The 19,805-nt window shown below is 38.2% G+C and overlaps 1 protein-coding gene across 2 annotated transcripts in view; it reads left to right on the top strand.

Moving 5' to 3' along the window:
• Nucleotides 1-19,805, top strand: part of TRAPPC12 (trafficking protein particle complex 12) — an 85,647-nt gene that overhangs the window by 40,887 nt on the left and 24,955 nt on the right. For both annotated transcript variants that reach the window (XR_003999490.1, XM_030555498.1), the window contains exon 6: nucleotides 18,969-19,081. Coding sequence is in view for 1 of the 2 variants with exons in the window: in XM_030555498.1 (XP_030411358.1) it covers nucleotides 18,969-19,081 (113 nt within the window). In the remaining variant the exon portion in view is untranslated. The remainder of the gene's footprint in view (nucleotides 1-18,968; nucleotides 19,082-19,805) is intronic.

Genomic DNA, 19,805 nt, shown 5'->3' with positions numbered 1-19,805 from the left:
TAACCTGTTTTCTTATAGTTGATGCTTTGGACCTAGTGCCAGAGATTATTTTGGTAAAAGAGAACATTAGTGTAGGTAAGAAATCAAGTTTGATATGAGGAGAGATTTTAAGGTGAAATAAGATAACCCACCTATGTTGCCTATATTTGACCTGCTGATTCAGAATATCTAGAATGTTAACACTATCTCCAGGAGTAAAAGTAGTCTCTAGAAAAGTTGCTCCAGCCACAGTCTTACATGTAATACACAACTTCAGATATTTTGGAACCTATCACACATTGTCTAAGCTGGAGAAAAAGGTAAACGTCGTTTGAAAGCTGTTGACAGTTATTTTTATTTCTAATTCTATACTTTTAATGTGACTAGCTTTTAAACTAAAGTTAGTTACAGAAAATAGTTTGATATATTTTGAGAGACCACATCTAGAAATACAAACGAGTGATTTTAATGTGTACTGCACAATATTAACGAATAACTATAGTTTGTTATAATCAGACTTTATTCTTAGAGTTTCTCTGCATTAATACAGGAAGAGTTTTCATTTTACTGTCCACAGTCGCAAGTTTAGCTCCAGGGAGACTTGATTGTTCTGTCCAGAATTCAATAGCTGATAGTGTACAGAAAGATCATCCTTGCGAGACATTTTCTTCTGTGGAGAGGAACTTAAAGAGGTCTGTTTTGCTCTTCTTTCTGCCTCCTAACAGCTAATGAAAGTAGGCTAGGTATTTGGGCAATGAGCTGTCTTCGAAATTGCTGCCTGCATGTCTGCTTTATATAATATACTGGGGCATCTGAGGCTGAATATTTGTCATGGTTTTCATGAGACATGGATTATATGATTTTTCATGGGGTTGTGGTTTTTCGTTTGTGTGTACACAACCTATGCTATTATTATACATAGCGGTTGTGTCTGTGTTCATCACAACAATAGCTTATAAAGCCACTGGCAATAATAGAGGTCTTTTTCCATTTCTGTTTCCTAAATTTCTATGAGAGGATTAATAGACAAGATTTCAATTGCTATCCAATTCACACATGGAATGATTTGGGCTTGTTTCTGGTTAATAGACTATTGAAAATTAACATTATCTGTTACATTAAATTTAAACTCTAAATTAAAATATCCGTTTGAATGTTGTAAATGCTACAGAAATTGAAGATAATATATATCTTGTGTGTTTTCCCAAATTCACAACACAGATAGAAGAGGTAGGAGGTTGACCTACTGAAGTTCCCTTGCATGCACAATTCACTACCATCTATCTTTTATCTTCCTTCCAGTGTTATATTTTTTCTTATTCCTATGAAAGAAAATCAGCCACACAGTCCCCCATTGTCTTGTGTGGGCTTGTGGAAAGTTAAAAGTAGATGCTAACTAAGGAACATGTTCTTCAATATTTTATTGTAGGAGTTTGAGAAACTGACTTTATACTGTGCACCTTCTCATGAACTATGTTACTAATCTTAGTACAAGTACTTGGATTTTCAAGTTGCAGCTGTATTGTAGCCCCAGGATGATACTTCTGGGTGACTGGTGAAGGTGGAAAATCTTACTGTGCGCGCGCGCGCACACACACACACACACACACACACACACACACACACACACACACACACACACACACACACACACACAATGGTGTGAGTCTAAACAGTCCTCACCTATTATTCTAGCAATTTTTGCTTTTGCTCCCTGTAACTAGGATATGTCCCCTTTGTGTCTGCATTCCTATCCAAGAATAGTTTGAGGTTTTAATAGAAAGTAGGGCTGCCAATTAATTGCAGTTAACTCAAAACAAATTAACTTGATTTAAAAAATTAGTCACAATTAATCGCAGTTTTAATTGCACTGTTAATAATAGAATACCAATTTAAATTTATTATAACTATTTTGGAAGTTTTTCTACATTTTAAAATGTATTGATTTCAGTTACAACACAGAATAGGAAGTGCACACTGCTCACTTTATATTATTTTATTACAAATATTTGCACTGTAAAAAAGAAACAAAGTAAATTGTATTTTCAGTTCACCTCATGCAAGTACTGTAGTGCAATCTCTTTATCTGGGAAATGCAACTTATAAATGTAGATTTGTTTTGTTTGTTACATAACTGCACTCAAAAAGAAAACAATGTAAAAATTTAGAACCTACATGTCCACTCAGTCCTAGTTCTTATTCAGCCAGTCGCTAAGACAAACAAGTTATTTTTACATTTATGGGAGATAATGCTGCCCACTTCTTATTTACGGTGTCACCTGAAAGTGAGAATAGGCATTCACGTGCCACTTTAGGTGCCAGTATTGCAAGGTATTTACGTACCAGATATGCTAAACATTCGTATGTCCCCTTTGTGCTTTGGGCACCAATATATTAACCTGTAAAGTAACTCATAGAATCATAGAATATCAGGGTTGGAAGGGACCTCAGGAGGTCATCTAGTCCAACCCCCTGCTCAAAGCTATTGAAAAGTCCCTTGTGCTTATTTCTTGTGGGGTGGGACATAATATATACTAGGTGAAATTGCACTTGGTAAGTACATGCAATTGCAAAGAAGCTACAGACGATCTAACAGGAAACTTGCCGTATGCCTCTTTGTCACAGAGGCACATTTATTTTCTGTGCCTACATTTATTCAGGGTTTTTGGCCAATAACTGGTGAATGTATATTACAAAAATGTGTCGTGTCACTCTTACTGCAGAGAATTGCATGTAACTCATGCCTGAGTTCTTCTGGAACCTCTGCTCCCAGATGGGCTCCAAAAAGGCTAGTTTAGAGGGGCGTGGAGCAAAACAGAAGATTACTGTGAGTTGGGAAACTAAAAATCCACGCAGTCGCACAGCAAATGTGCTGCTGCATCTGGCAGTGAAGTGGCAGCTGACTGATTGAAAGCCCCCTGCTTTTCTGCCTTGCTCTTGTGTGGCCCCAAAGTAGCTGAGTACGTGGAACAACTCAGATGTACAGGGCTGAAGGTTCAGAGAGCAGCCTTCTGGCCCAAGCTTCTTTTCCCTATTTTTGTGGCTTGGCTCAGTTTTGTATGGTATTGGTGGATGTCCATCAACAAATAACCTTCTGGTGAATGGGTGAATTGAAGTGAGATTGGAGCTACCAGAGAGTTGTGAAGGAATAGGGAGTAGGAGAAAAGTTATGGGTAGGTAAGAAACAATAAGTGAGGAGGGAAAACAACGAAAAAAGAACAGACGGAAAAGGGAAAGTGAGAGAGAAAACAGAAAAAAGAGATGGCAGAAGCTGTGTCAGCATGCGGGTAGCAGACATTTGCTAATCCATTCCAAAGGAAATTGCACCCCAAAAAAAAAAGTGGAACCATTGTTATATATGGTGTCAACACTCCCATCTGTTGTGACATGTAATGCAGTTGTGGCAGACCTCCAGCGTTAGCAGAGTTCATCCCTCAAGCCCCTGATGGTGGCAGGAAACATACTAAAACCTCTAGCAACGCTGGAGAAGTTTGCCAGCCAATTTGTTTGCGTTGTGTGACAGACCTTTACTGTCCCTTTAAATTTGTGTATTTTGATACTCAACCTTTATCTTGTTTTGTCTTTGAATAAATCTGCTTATAAAGCATTTCACAAAATGTGGTTAACACCAGGTGGTTCAGGGTGGGTATATTTGCCTGTTGGTTAATTTATGCAGCACTATAGCAAAAGGGTAAGTTATGTAGTCACTTGTATGGCTGCTTAGTCTAATTACACATGGCACTTGTATTATATTGCACTCTTTAGAAGTGAGCAACCAAAAGTGAAGATTCTTCACTTCCAAATTCTAGCATGCTGTGTAATTTCAGTGGAGAAAAATTATGATGGTCACCAATGGTAAGAGAACCAGAGTCATTTCTGTCCTGCATCTTCCTATTTCTTTATCTTCCTTCCAGCTTCATTATCCTCCAGACCTTTGAAAAAGTATTTTTGCAAGATTTCCAAACTCTCTCTCAACTCATAACTTACATGTATCAAGTCTGTTTGGTGTGGGTACTATAAGTGCCTAAATCCCATTTTCAAAAATGGCAGGCATTTGAGGAGCCTAAATCTCATTGAAAGTCTGTGGGACTTAGGAGCCCAAGTGACTAAAGGATTGTCTACAAAGTGGAATAATGTGTACTATGGGGGGGGTGATTTCTAAAGCACACTAATGTGCGTTATGCATTAATTGGCCTGTACAGACCTTGCTGATGCACACTAAAGGTTCCGTAGTGCTCTTTAATGTAGTATTGTTTCAGATAGCACTGCACTAACTTTAGGAATCTTTAGTGTGCACCAGCAGGGCCTGCACAGACCAGTTAAGGAACAACACATCGGTGTGCTTTAGAAATCACACCCCCATAGTGCACATTTACCCCTTGTGTAGGCAAGCCCTAAGTCACTTCTGAAAATGAGCTTTAGGCACTTTTGAAAATTGTGCCTATGTCTCCATATAAACTTGTGCACTTCCAAGTATACAGCTGGAGCTAAATAATTTGTATTTTTTTCTCTCTCCTTTTGCTTTCTCTTTTTTTCCTGGTTTTTTTTTTTTTTTTTATCTTTCCTTCTCCCCACTCCCTCCTTTTAGTTTTCTGTATTTCCTCCTTACAAGGATGCTTGTTTTGTTATACAACCTTTCTAGGTGGAAAATGTTTAGTACATAGGAAGATTATAGAAAGGTATGAAAGAAATGGTACAGATCCAAAATGACTGCTGGAGACTAGGATTAGTATTTTTCCTTCTGCATCAAAGGTTTTCTTGCAGAGGAAATTCATTAGGATCACATCGATAATCTTAAATAGTTTCTCTTCACAGTGAGCTCCATAGCCTAGTTAAGCACTAATTTAATGATTGCTGCTGGTATTTGCCACTCAAGATGCATTTGGGCAGGCTGTAGAAAGCAGATCGGGATGCATATCTAGGCATTTTGGGTGTGAAGGGGAAGCACTCACACTTAATTGCCAGCCATCGAAATCTTCATTTTTCTGGTCTAGAACTATTGCAGCTAGATTCTGGTCTCTCATTTTAAAGTTGGTGATTGGCATCAGGTGGTGTTTTGTTATGACACCTGTCAAAATATGCAGCTGTTCTTACTGGAACATGAATTGGAATGTTTGGCCTTAACAAATTTTACGTGATCTTACTGGTTGTTCCATCTGTTCCAATGTCTTTGGATTATCTATCTTGCTTTTAAGAGAGATTTACTTTTTTCTGGTACCATTCAATTTTGCCTTCTTTTATGCTGTTAATATATTAAAGGGACAATGCCAGCTTGAAAATAATATTTTCTGAAAATGTTGAACCTACTATAATTAAAAGTAACACCTACAGTAACTCATTGGGAAAAAAGTAACAAAATAAATTCCCATTGTTTATACTTTTTACTATGCACAAAGCTGCTTTAAGAACCCCAAAGGCTATCAACAGGGTTTAAATTTAGGGACCTTCAGTATGGAGACCACCAGCACTTGAGTTAAAGGAGAACTCCAGTAGCTTGCAGTAGAAGTAGGCTGTTCTCTTTTGTTCATTAGCTTTCCAAGTGAGTAATACTGTCAGTGTTACTTTCACTTTTCTGCTGGATAGCCCGTCAATTTCTCCTTTGCTGAGAAAAACCTTATACACATCAACTGGAGAGTAGAAAACTCTTTTCACAATATTTATGCATTCGAATTTCAGAACATACTATTTGTTTTTATATACTTCTATATGGATGTGTACTTGTTATTTGATCAGCATCAATGTATTCAGTACAGAACTAAATAATATATAATAGAGGACCTGGTCTCTACCCAAAGGAGTTTATAATCAAAGGGCTGGTCTACACTAGGGGGGGAAATCGATCTAAGATACACAACTTCAGCTATGTGAATAGCGTAGCTGAAGTCAAAGTATCTTAGACCGAGTTATCTACCGTCCTCATGGCGTGGGATTGATGTCTGCGGCTCCCCCTGTTGACTCTGCTACCGCCGTTCGCGTTGGTGGAGTTCCGGAGTCGACAGGAGCTCGTTCGGGGATCGATTGCTGCCTGCCGATACAGCCGGTAGGGAAGACGTACCCAAAGTCTCCGATCTTGCAGAGGGCTGCACACAGCTAGTCCTCAATTTGTACATCCCATCCCTTTGCCTAGTGGGATTCCACTTGGATGTATGTGTCCACCTATGTAAGGGCCTCTGCAGGGCTGGGCTTAAGTTAGGCAAAACAATTCAGACCACAGAACAGCAAGTAACTAAGTACACGAAGGAACACTTTTATGCAATATAGTTGACACTTAATTCTGTAGAATCCAAGGCTGGGAAAGGCCATTGTGATCATCTAGTCTGACCTCCTGTATAACACAGGCCAGAGAACTTCCTCAAAATAATTCCTGGAATATATCTTTTTAGAAAAACATCCAATCTTGATTTAGAAATTGTCAGTGAAGAATAGTTCACCATGACCTTTGTTAAATTGTACCAACGGTTGACTAATTATGCAATATAGCCCATTTATTTCTGCTGTAGATTAGTATTAATATACTCAGTCTCCCTTCTTCCTTTCTCTTTTCCCATGTAATATGCTGGTTATTGAAGCAGATATATTCCCTTTCCCTGTCTTTGATCCATAGGCTTATGAGATTAAATTTCGTATGCTGAATTGTGTAATCCGTTTATCAGACCTTTATAATACTATTATTATTGAGAGGTTATAATAATCAGCAAATATAATTGCTGCTTCTCATTTTGGTTCCAGGAAATTGAAACAATGTATAAAAACAAAAATAACAATCCTTTCTCCATACTGATACACTCTCTGCCAATCACCTCTTCCATTTTGAAATACTTCTATTCAAAAGCACCCAGTGTTTTCAACATGCAAATGATTACTACATCCATTCACACTGCTCACTTTCCCCAACTCTTGTACCACGACTACTGCCCTATTCGAGGAAGGATGGTATTATGATTTTGGCAGTAGACTCAGAGCCCAGACTCTGTGGCTTGCCCCAATTGTAAAGGAGGATTATGGTTGGTCTATATTGTTGCTTAGATTGTAAGCTTTTCGGGGAAAGATTTGTCTCTTGCTATTTTCTTTTATAGTACCTAGCAAAATGTAGCCACAGTCTTGGTTGGCGCATATAGTCGTATGTAAATTTCATATCTGAATGTTAACATTATGTCTGTGGTATTTCCCTGCACCTCATACATTGTTGCACAATATTGATTTTCTTTGGTCCTCAAATTAAATATAGCAAGAAACTAGTTATGACCCACTCTGATTAAATTTGGGAAGTGGTTTCCATTCTGAGCCCATTTATTCAATCATTCAGAACTTCCTGAAACTTTCAAATCTTGGGCTGAAATTTTCCATTACTTGATTTCTACCTGAAAGTTTTGGACAGTTTCAACAAAACAGTTCAAATGATTTCAAGCAAACGAAGTATGGGAAAAAATACTGTACTCATTATAAAATAATTTTTGTAACTTCGTTGCTTAGTAATGTAATACTAATGCTGAAATGATTGAAATTTACTATGGAAATTTACTTTGATTTTACCAAAAATCACATGCTTATCATGTGTGACAGAGTACACACTTAGGGCCTGATTCCATTTAAAACAATATATGTTTTTTATATAGCCAAATGCAAAGGTATACACTATAAACAAGGACTGCAGATCATATCTATAGAATGGGGGACTGTGTGCTGGAAAGCAGTGATCTGAAAAGGATTTTCCAGCATCATAGTTGACAAACAAGACAAGACATAACAAGAACCAGTGGCTCAAAGCTGAAGCCGGACAAATTCAAATTAGAAATTAGGCACACATTTTTAACTGGAACAATATACCAAGGGGATATGGTAGATTCTCTCCTTCTTTTGATAGATAATAATAAATAGTAATAATGATATTGTCCTCAAATCAAGACTGGATGGCTTTCTGGAGGATGTACTTTAGCCAAACACACGTTATGTTTTAGTCAAAAATAAGTTATTGGGCTTAGTAAAAGGGTAACAGGGTGAGATTTAATAGCCTATCATATACACGAGATCACGCTAGATGATCTAATGTACCCTTCTGACCTTAAACTCAATGCCTATTGAAGTCAATGGGAGCCTTTCCATTGATCTAAATAGCTGCTGGATAAGGCCCTTGAGGAAGGCTGTGCATTCATATGTACCCAAATTAGTTTTCCAAGCAACTGACTAATCATTTGTATATCTCCTCAAGAATATAGGATAGGGCATTCCAGTTGTGTCTAGCCAAATAATTTCTCAATATGTAATTTACCATGCTGCTTTTTTTTGCAAGCAAGCAGAACATTGAAATCTGGAGAGGGTACTTTTTTTTGTGCGTCCATCTTCTTTTCTTTTTAAATTTTAAAAAACGGGTTGTTTTGTTTTGTTTTAAACTACATTAATAGACTGTTAAAGTTGCATGATTAAGTATTCAGAAGGCGTGAAATGACAATTATGGTTCCCCTTGTGCATATATGTTACAATACTGAATTATATGATGTCATATTATTTCTCAGTTAATAAGGCAAAAGAGGGGTTTCTTCAACAGCCCTATATACAGGATTTTACATTCTGTTTGGCTATTCGAAGAAGTGCACAATAGTGTGTGTGTGTGTGTGTGTGTGTGTGTGTTTGTGTGTGTGTAAAAACCATACTAGTTCAGCTTGCTACAAAGAACAACAAGTGACAGTGAAAATGTGCTGGTTATGAATAGGCCATCAAAGTTCACAGCCAGATTAACTTTGATTAATTTCTTATCCTGTGATGTGCACTGTCTGAGGGTATGTCTGCGCTACAGGATTATTCCAATTTTACATGAACCGGTTTTGTAAAACAGATTGTATAAAGTCGAGTGCATGCGGGCACACAAAGCACAATAATTTGGTGGTGTGCGTCCATGTACTGAAGCTAGCGTCGATTTCTGGAGCGTTGCACTGTGGGTAGCTATCCCGTAGCTATCCCATAGTTCCTGCAGTCTACCCCACCCATTGGAATTCTGGGTTGAGATCCCAATGCATGATGATGCAAAAACAGTGTCGCGGGTGATTCTGGGTAAATGTCGTCACTCATTCCTTCCTCCGTGAAATCAACGGCAGACAATCATTTCGCGCCCTTTTTCCCTGGATTGCCCTGGCAGATGCCATAGCATGGCAACCATGGAGCCTGTTTTGCCTTTTGTCACTGTCATCGTATGTGTACTGGATGCTGCTGACAGAGGCGGTACTGCAGCACTACACAGCAGCATTCATTTGCCTTTGCAAGGTAGCAGAGATGGTTACCAGTCGTTCTGTACTGTCTGCTGTGCCATTGTAAATTGGCAATGAGATGACAGTTATCAGTCGTTCTGTACTGTCTGCTGCTGTCATGGGTGCTCCTGGCTGACCTTCGCTGAGGTCGGCTAGGGGCGCAAAGACAAAAATGAGAATGACCCCCTGGGTCATTCCCTCCTTTATGTTGTGTCTAAAAATAAGAGTCAATCCTGCCTAGAATATGGGGCAAGTGTACTAGAGAACTAGTGTACCAGAGAACCAGAGAGCACAGCCGCTCCATGTCAGATCCCACAGAAATGATGAGCTGCATGCTATTCTAGGGGGTGCCCCTGCAACAACCCCACCTGTTGCTTCCCTCCTCCCCCAACCCTTCTGGGCTACCATTGCAGCATCCCCCCATTTATGTGATGAAGTAATAAAGAATGCAGGAATAAGAAACACTGACTTGTTAGTGAGATAAAATGAAAGGGAGGCAGCCTCCAGCTCCTACAATAGTCCAGGCAGGACATTAAACAGTGGTGGGGAGAGGAGCCCAGCATCCCGCTGCTATGATAGTCCAGGCACTACAGAATCTTTTCTTTAGACATGAAAGGGGGGAGGCTGATGGAGCTCAGCCCCCAGTTGCTATGATGAAGACGGTTACCAGCTGTTCTGTACCATCTGCCGGGAATAACCAGGAGTCATTCCTATTTTTACCCAGGCGGCCCCGGCCAACCTCACGTGAGGCCAGCCAGGAGCACTCACAGGATGATGACGAGGACGGCTACCAGTCCTACTGCACTGTACCATCTGCCACCGGGGAAGGGAGGGGAGAGGATGCTGCTGTTCAGTGCCCCAGCACTGCGTCTACCAGCAGCATGCAGTAGACATACAGTGACACTGAAAAAAGTCAAGAAATGATTTTTTTTTCCCTTTTCTTTCACAGGGAGAGGAGGGGGAGTAAATTGACAAGATATACCCTGAACCACCCTGGACAATGTGTTTGACCCTACAGGCATTGAGAGCTCAGCCAAGAATGCAAATGCTTTTTGGAGACTGCGGGACTGTGGGATAGCTGGAGTCCTCAGTCCCCCCTCCCTTCCTCCATGAGCGTCCATTTGATTCTTTGGCTTTCCGTTACGCTTGTCACGCAGCTCTGTGCTGTGGACTCTGTCTATCATAGCCTGGAGATTTTTTTCAAATGCTTTGGCATTTCGTCTTCTGTAATGGAGCTCTGATAGAACAGAGTTGTCTCCCCATACAGCGATCAGATCCAGTATCTCCCATACAGTCCATGCTGGAGCTCTTTTTGGATTTGGGACTGCATCGCCACCCGTGCTGATCAGAGCTCCACGCTGGGCAAACAGGAAATGAAATTCAAAAGTTCGCGGGGCTTTTCCTGTCTACCTGGCCAATGCATGTGAGTTCAGATTGCTTTCCAGAGCGGTCACAGTGGTGCACAGTGGGATACCGTCCGGAGGCCAATACCGTCGATTTGCAGCCACACTAACCCTAATCCGATATGGTAATACTGATTTCAGCGCTACTCCTCTCATCGGGGAGGAGTACAGAAACCGGTTTAAAGAGCCCTTTATATCGATATAAAGGGCCTCATTGTGTGGACGAGTGCAGCGTTAAATCGGTTTAACACAGCTAAAATCGGTGTAAACGCGTAATGTAGACCAGGCCTGAAGAAAACTGTGCTAGTGATTCAACAGAAAATGCACTCTAAAAAGTTTACTGACCAAAGGCCTGGCTCATTGATTTTTTCTGTTGGTTTTCCTATTTTTACCTATCTGTTTTGGGGGGTCAGCTTATAAATGAATGGGGTAATGAACAAGTATATACAGTATATTGTATTGTATGTGCACAAAGGAAGAGATAAAGTTGTGCCTGAAATCTTAAATTTTCATACTTAATCATGGACCCTCTGTGTTCTATTAACTATGTTTTATGTATGGGAGTCTAAGAAATTCCTATTCCTTTCAACTGATGTTCTTTATTCTTTTTTCCACTTTGACTAATTTTTTTCACTTTTTGTTTTTTGTGATCTATTAAAGTGATGCAGGAGAACATTTAAATAAAAAAAATTATAAATTGTTAGTTTATAAACCATGGGACCCTGAGCAACCTAGTTATACCGACCTAGCCCCCGGTGTAGACAGTGCTATGTCAACAGGCTGGCTTCTCCCATCGATTTAGCTGCAGCCTCTCAGGGAAGTGGCGTGCCTACACAGACAGGAGAAGCTCTCCCATCAGCATAGATCGCATCTTCAGTAAGCGCTGCAGCGATTCAGCTGCACCAGTGCATCTCTTTTAACTAACTTTTTTTTTTCCCTTTTCCTTCTAACTTATTTTCTTCTACTTTATTCTCTAACTATCATCATTCATGATTTCATTTTACTCTGAGTCTTAAATATTATTTGATTCATTTACATGGGAATTTTATCTAAGTAAGTCTGGAATTTGGCTATCTTCATATTTACGGTATCGTATCTCCTATTGCCAACTCCAAATGTTCAGAAATCATAAATACCCCAAAAAATCATGAGATTGGCTTTAAGATCATGAGACTTAAGGAAGTAATAAATGTGGGGTTTCTTGTGATTTACTTTCTGGTTTCTGAGCCTTTAACGTGCACTTGGGCCATGTTTCTAAGCTTTTCTTCACAGCCATGAAGGCTAGAAAGTTACCGGCACTTTTCCTTTTAATGAAAGGTGAGACTCTCACAATATCACTTGTTTTCAGGCGCTGGGTCTTCAAATAAAACATAATATATCCCGAGACTCGTGATAAAGTTGCAAGAATTGGCAACTCTGAAAATTTACCAGAGTAGTAATTTAGCAGATTTGAAATGAAGAAAAATCTTTTCCCTATTTTACGTCTGAGGCTTTTAGCTTTCTTTTCTTTGTACAATGTAGATTTGTATTTTGCTGTGGCTTTTTCATATAAATAGAGAAGATTTGTTTTTTAAAGCTGAAACATTGCAAGAAGAATGTTTATTGCCTGAATTTTCACCTTTCCCTCTCCTCCAAGTGTGTTTTTTTTTTCCTTAATACTTTTTTGCCCTAGGTCTCAGTCTTGCTCCCTTTAATGTCAGTGGCAAAATTCCCTTTGACTTTAGCAGCGTCAAAATTAGGCTTGTAGTTCTGAATAACACTAAAGCTGTTTAAACAAAAATGGTGCAAATATTTGTTTTGAGCAGTAAGAGCATGCTTAGAAGAGAACTGCAGCAGGTTTTCTTCCACTGCAGCTTACTGGGGAGCTGTTGCAAAGGGGATTGGGTGTTTCCTAGAAGCTGCCAAGTTTTGATGAATTGGGACTGAGAGTTTTGTTTACTTTGTAGAGACAGTCGGGGGGGAAAAAGAGACAAGACTTGAGAGAATATTGCAATAATAATGAGTGAACAAGTGTCTCCTGTTCTTGCCTTTATTTCCACAAAGCTTCAAAGGATCCCTTCCTTTTCATAGCAGAAATATTAATCACTAGTGGCTATCACAGATACCGTGTAGTCGTTAAAAGTTTACATAGAGTTAAAGCTCCAGAATACTAATTGTTGCAACTTGTTCTTTAAGCAACTGTTGTGAAATACCTATGGTCTTAAAGAATTCTCTTAATATTCCATAGATAATGTTCTTTGTGCTTTCCTGGGTAAATCTGATTACATGATTCTGTTCAACTTGAATATTTTTTTTTTATTGTAAGAGGGTAGTGATGCCCTCACAGCTCATAACCTAGATATCTCCAAGGTAATCACGCGCAAGACAATTCACATAGAAATTCTTTACAACAACATAATATATTTAAATTTCACATTTCTTATTCAACTATGGTTTTAGTTTTCATGTTTTATTTCTCATCACTATAATTGATTCATATTGTAAATATACCTAGGTTCTCCTATTTACAGATTCAGCAGTATGCTATTTTAAAACTACTAACCTACTATTCATGTTTCACATTGCAAAATCCTGTCTGTCCACTTAACATTGCCACCCGTCACCATGTATCTGAGTACCTTGCACATCAGATCTGTAGCAGTAGTGAACTCCCTAATGAACTGCTTGGAATCTCCAGCTGTCATCCCTTTTTAAGGAAAAAACTGGTGTTTTTTGTTTGCTTGGGTTTTAGGTTGTTTTGATTTGTTTGTTACATATTTTTATTTTTTGTGGGAGGTGCTTGAGTATATGGGGAGGCAGAGTGTCAATGTTGTGAGTCATTCTCTCTATCAGTATTTATTAATTTGGCCGTATACTAAATTTTATTTCTTTCTAAACTGTAACAGTAGATTTTTATCCTATGTTTTGCTTATAGTAGCAAATATATTTTTTCTGCTGTCTCGATATGCACACACACAACTCAATTTGTCACATATTTAACAAAAAATACTGTTTGGGTGACTAATTGCCTCACAATTTAAGCAAATCTTTATAATTACATATTCAACTATGACATTATTAAATTAATGTAGAATTGTTTTGCTTCATCTTGTTTCAGTAATTATTTAAAACCATATGTATTCGTTTCAGAGAGCAACATTTTTTAAGTATTGATATTTTTACTATAGATACATTTTTCTTTCAGATATTTTAATTACTTATATTATTTTCAATGATCCTTTTTAGTGCTCATTGGTTCTGTGCTAACTTCTTAAAATTTATTTAGATTATTTTCTTTGGTTCTGTGTTTAGTATATTTTTTTATCTTTAGGATATGTTCATTGTCCTTTTTTTTAGGTAAGGTTTGTTACATTTGCAGTACTAATATTCTCAGTATATTTTTCCTTTGTTATTATCCTTATATTAAGACCATCACAAAGATTTATTTATTTTTTTAATCAAAAGGCTCAACATCCATGCCTCATAGGACAGTGGAAGCTGTGTTGCGGGGAGGGAGAGGTGTTTGTAGATTTGCCCTTTTCTACTGGAATGGGCTCTTCCATGTTAGCTCCTTTGGCACTGGTTTTCTTACTCTCAGCAGGAGGAAACTGAAGGACATGCCTTTGATGCAACATGAAGTGGTACTGTCACAGAGCAACAAATCAAAGTCCTATTGTTTAGACCAAAATTCTTATTGAGCTCTGTTAAGTCGGTTAAGTCTTCAAAGTCAGCACTTTCCATGATTCTCTCATTACATTGCTTTTTACTGTTTATCAGTAGAGCTTGATGAGAATTATTCATAAGAGTCATACTGCAGTTTAGTCTTTGCCTTTTTCATCCTCCATTCTCCCTGTGAAATTCTACTGAACTGCTTTTAGAGCCCATTATGCTCATAACCTTCCCTTCCACCATGCTACACACATAGGTCACCTTGCAGGGTCTTTTGATAACAAAGCTTCACAATCATCCACCTTCTCAAAAGATTTTTAGTAACTTGCTATTGCTTCTCTCATACTTTCAAGGTTTTTCTCAACATTTTTCTGTCACAGCAATTTAAAGATATTTATTCCTCTTCCTCAATCTGAAACAAAGACACAGATTCAATTTTTGGATGTTAGAAATTGTAAAGTAGGTAGAAAATATAGAAGTATTTTTGTTGGTTTCTTTTAAAAAATTATTCTAGAGTAAAAATAAATCTTTTTATGAACGAACCCCTTGAGATACAATTTATAGGAATGCCATAGATTTTTTTTCAAGAGAAGTTTATTTGTTTATGTTTTATATCTAAGTATTTTGAGGGTTGTAACACACAAATCGGCGAAGACTTGTAAAGTCTAAAATAATGAGCATTATTTTTTCCTCAGAAAAGTAAGTCTACAATTGTTTGGTAAATTAACATAATGTAATGTTTTCATATTGGTGCTGCTAACCTACACCAGTTGTACCTAAGAGTAACCACATCAAAATCATATAACAAAAATGAAGATAGATGTTCCTAGATCCAGTATGGGGGGGGCGAGGGGATCAAGCTGATTTATCTGAGAACAGTTTGGATCTCAAACTTGATTGTCCAACAAGTAAAACATCCCAGGGTTTTTCTGTAAACAAAATTAGTTCTTTAAATTAAGATGTGTATGCATGCACGCATGTTTCTCCCTTTCTGAAGGACAATTTGCTGATCTGATTTGACCTGCAGTTACAAAGTATTGGGTAGGTTGACTGATTGGCATGCCCTATCAGAGGTTCAGGTTAAAAGTTGGTTTCCCTCCTCACCAGATGGCAGCAGTTCCTTTTACCACATTTCTCCCAAAGTGCAGCTTGCTAAGCAGAATAATTTAGCAAAGTAACAAACCAAGCAAGCAAATCATTTGTTCTACTGTTCAATAAAAGGAAACTGAGGTGGGAGGGCAGTGCCAGTCAGTGCCTTCAGGATTTTTAAGTTCAGGTTGGCAGTCTGTTCAGTGCACAGTAAGTAACTGAATTTCAGTTGTCTGATCCTTGTGTATACTTGCCCTGGCTGCTGATCAATATTTTTTTTCCAGACATGCTTGGATCACATTACTATAGTAAACATTATTTTACTTTAAAGGATTCTAACTATATTATCAAGATTTATTCCAAGAGAGGCAACAGAGAGAGAAGAAAAAACACCAGTGTTTTGGATCCTTCTGGGATGTCAGCATGGGCCACAAAGCATATAAAATAATAAAAATCTAGGGGGTGGAAGCATGATATTGATCTCTTCCTTCCTGTGGACTGGCTCCATGCTGCACTAGTCTTTGATGGATGCTGTGACATCACAGCAAGGTTCATACTAATGGATCACATTTGAATGGTTTCTGGCCAGCTGCCCTGAATGAAGTAGCATATCATTTGTGCTTAACAAATAATAAATTAATAATACAAATAAAGTATATTTTTAGGTAATACTGTGCTGGATACCTGTCCTAACTGAGTTGTTAGGGACTTTCAGCGTGTATCAAAATTGGTATGTGACTTTTTGCAGGACACTATGAGTTCCCATAGCTTTCTGCGTTAAAAAATAATTAAATGAGTTTCTCTACCCACACAGAGGAAGTGTGATTTATAAACCAGATACAGTTGGCCTTCAGTGCCATTCATCTCTCTAACATAAGGTGACACCAACTTTGGTGATACGGCTTAGTAATGTGGTTCTGGGTTACTCCTTCCCTTTCTGCCTCTGATAGCATACCCACACACACTAGTAACCTCATGTGCAGCAATGTAAAGGATCAATAACTTTCCAAAATAGACAGTCCCAAAGCTAGTTTACATATTCTATGATTTGTTAGTGAGAGGCATGTTTCCTCTGTGGCACTGCCTATGGATTGAACTATACTGATTTGGTTCCCAAGTCACGTCTCCGACATGACATTACTGCTGCCATGTTACTGGGTTTTATTAGTTTTTACAAAGAGAGTCAATGATACAGCTTTGTTCTGAGTTCTTTTCAGGGTTGTTATTGGTGTGACACCTTCATCAACAAAAATTGCTTCTAAGCCTTCAGATTTTTTTTCCATCTTACAGCCACATTCTCTGAAGCTTTGCTACACAAACTGGACCTAATTTGCCTTTTGCCTGACACAGAAAAATCTGTTAGAGTATATCATGAGTTGCATGGATCATACCACACCAGTATGTGCGAACTTTTCTCCAAAATAACCATACTGTCTATGCATTTCTCGTTATTACTTCTTAGGAGAATTATTACTTGAAGGTTGAATTAGAGCTCACTGATCCATCGTTGTGGTAGAGAATATGACCAGCCTTAGGTCATGTTTGCCTTTTTAGATTTGCAAGACAGGCATTTGAGGTTCATAGCGTTCTGCTACAAAACAGTTTTAGCTCAGTGTTCCCTCATGAAGAGATTCTGCAGTGCATACACTTTGGTTGTCCCCAGCTTGCATGCCTGGCTCTCCAGCGATCTAGGCATTTTTCCTTATCTTGTTTTGTCCTGTATTGTGCTTGATTACTAGTCAGTATAAGGACATATTAATCTCTTTGCTATTGGTTTGATAACTTTTTTAAACATTTCCTTAAAGGAATTCCAAAGGCATTTTTGCTTTCTTAATCTGTGTTGTATACTTGATGCTTTATTTGTGTGTACTCCTACAGAGGGAACACTTCAGTCTCTAAGAGGAGTCTTTGGGGATACTTACCTTTGGAGAAAGGGAATTTACTTAGATGTAATTGGAGTTCTCTTAAGGTCATAATTAGTGAGTGATTTTCTGGTTAAGATTCTGTCTTGTTTTAAAAAAAAATCTTTAGAGACAATGACACATTGTGTATTTCCCCCTTTGACACATGTGCCTCATAAGAGAAGGTACAAAATCTCATCATCTTTCTAAAAAGTTCCCTAGTCCTGTTTATGAGAAATGGTGAGCCAAAAATGAGACTCTCTGGAGGATAATCTCTTTAGTGTAGAGTATGCCATCAGGTTAGTGTACTAGACTTATAGGCAAGTGTTCTCTCTTCCCCCATCACAGTTTTCCCGTTTGTTACTAATAACTTTGTTTCCTAGGATCTGATTCTTCCCTCAGATAGTTTTGCTCAGTATCCATTGAAGTGTGCAAATATCAGAGAGCAAATAAGATGCAGAGTGGGTCTGAGTCTCGATGAAGTCAATTGGGATGTCCAGCTACTTGCAGGACAGGGTCCTTAGATTACTGTATCTTTTTTTATTTTCTAATAACATTAAAAGAAAGCAATTTTTTTGTTGCAAATATTGGTTAAAGTTCTCTTTCCCCACCCCTTCCGTTTGGTATCCTGTCTCACTGCAAGGAAAACTTTATTCAGTTTGGGATTCACAGTGTAATAGATCTCTCCATAGGAACACTACTGTCTTCACAGGAGACAATATTTAATATGATAAAAGCTGAACTAAAGGGGTAGGGGAAGAGGTGGGGAGCTGTTTGGTGTTTCAGGGCAGTGATAATCTTAGGACAATGGATCCCAGATCCTTATTGGGGCTTTGCGTACTATTGCAATACAAAGTAATAATAATAGAAACTCAAATAACATATTTTACTTCCTTGATTTTCTTTAATTGCACATAAGATTTCATGTACTTATGTCACAGTATTCCTCTTGTTAACTTTTTGTCATTTAATTTGCTATTTTCATTCTCTTACCTAGTTTCTTTTAATATATGTTGATTTTCTATTTTTTTGTTTGTTTGTTTGTTTTGTTAGGGGCCCTTCTAATCTGCTTTTCATTTATTTGGAGGAAGCATGAGTGCAGGGGACTGGACTAGATGACCTCTCGAGGTCCCTTCCAGTCCTATGATTCTGTGATTTAATTTGCATTTAATTTGTGTTGCTTTCTTATTTGGTTATCTATCTTTCTCAGTATGTGTGTCATCTTTTTTAAGAGCTACCATTAGAAAAGCCATCTTAAATTCTTCAATACTATTTGTAAATTAGGGATTATTATATTTCTGTAGCAACTCTGTAGTTAAATCGTAGATGAGTTTCCATTCTAAACCCTTATTTTCAGTTGCTAATAAATTCTTCTAATTTCTTTTGGCCTTCTAGACACACAATATGCTATTATTTTAAGGATGAATTAATTGCACACTTTTACCATTGTGATTATGCTTCTCTGTATATATTTGTATTTCTCTGTCCAAAAATATATGATTCTATAAAGTAGCAAACATTTTACTCATTTAACATTTAGTTATTTAATCAAGGGAAGAAGAGAATTTAGAGATTTTAATTCCTAATCACTTTCTCTAGTGAATATGCCTAGGAAATGTTTTAAGAAATACCCTATAGACCATAGTCAACAATATGCTTGGATAACTGTAGTAGTCAAATTCAGTAACATTTCATTATGGTTCTAGGTTCCATGGTTCCCTTTTCCATGCGGATTTTACATGCTGAACTTGAACAGTACCTAGGAAATCCCCAGGAGTCACTTGATAGACTGCACAGCATGAAAACAATCTGCACAAAGGTAAAAGCTTCTTTAGACCAGAGATTCACAAACTTTTTTTGTTGTATCTCTTTCTCAGGGGAACCATGTCGCCCGCCCGACTTCCCCCTTCCAACTCCTGGTTGTCCCAGGCAGAAAGTGACTCATTGAGAGGAACAGGCAACACACACTTGGGATGTTGACAGGGCCTGACTGACTCCATGCCTGGAGGACCAGGAGCAGATGAAGGAAAGTCGGAGAAGAGGCAGGACATAAGAACAATGGGTCAGAAAGTCAGTCACAGAGAGTGAGAGTTTAAGACCAGATGGGACCCCGAGATGAGAGGCCATCAACACTACGCACACACTAAACCCAACAACAGCAGATACTGACTTTCCTTCACCTGCTCCTGGATAAGCATTCTTCCTCATCTTAAAGAAACTCACCTCCTAACTGCTTCTGAGCTCAGCATCAGCATGGTACCTCCATACTGAATTTTGCATACACTAGCTATCTGGTATTTAAAGTGCCAGACTCTCTGGCATGTGTCAGAGCTTTCAGCTGGCTATATTAAAATAGGCAAATCCCAGTTATGATATAATTAGCCATGATTCCCTGCCAGAACAAAGATGTCTGGTCAGCTTTGAGATAAAAGATATGCATTTCCTCTTTTTATTTTCCTTTTTAAAGGAGATATTACTGTTCAGTTATTTTAAAGGCCTAACACTATATGGCTTTAGTTGTCTGCCATCAGATACATATTTTG

This window comes from Gopherus evgoodei, chromosome 3 (assembly GCF_007399415.2).
Source record: "Gopherus evgoodei ecotype Sinaloan lineage chromosome 3, rGopEvg1_v1.p, whole genome shotgun sequence".
NCBI classification, from domain to species: Eukaryota; Metazoa; Chordata; order Testudines; family Testudinidae; genus Gopherus; species Gopherus evgoodei.
This window is presented reverse-complemented; position numbering and strand designations above follow the sequence as displayed.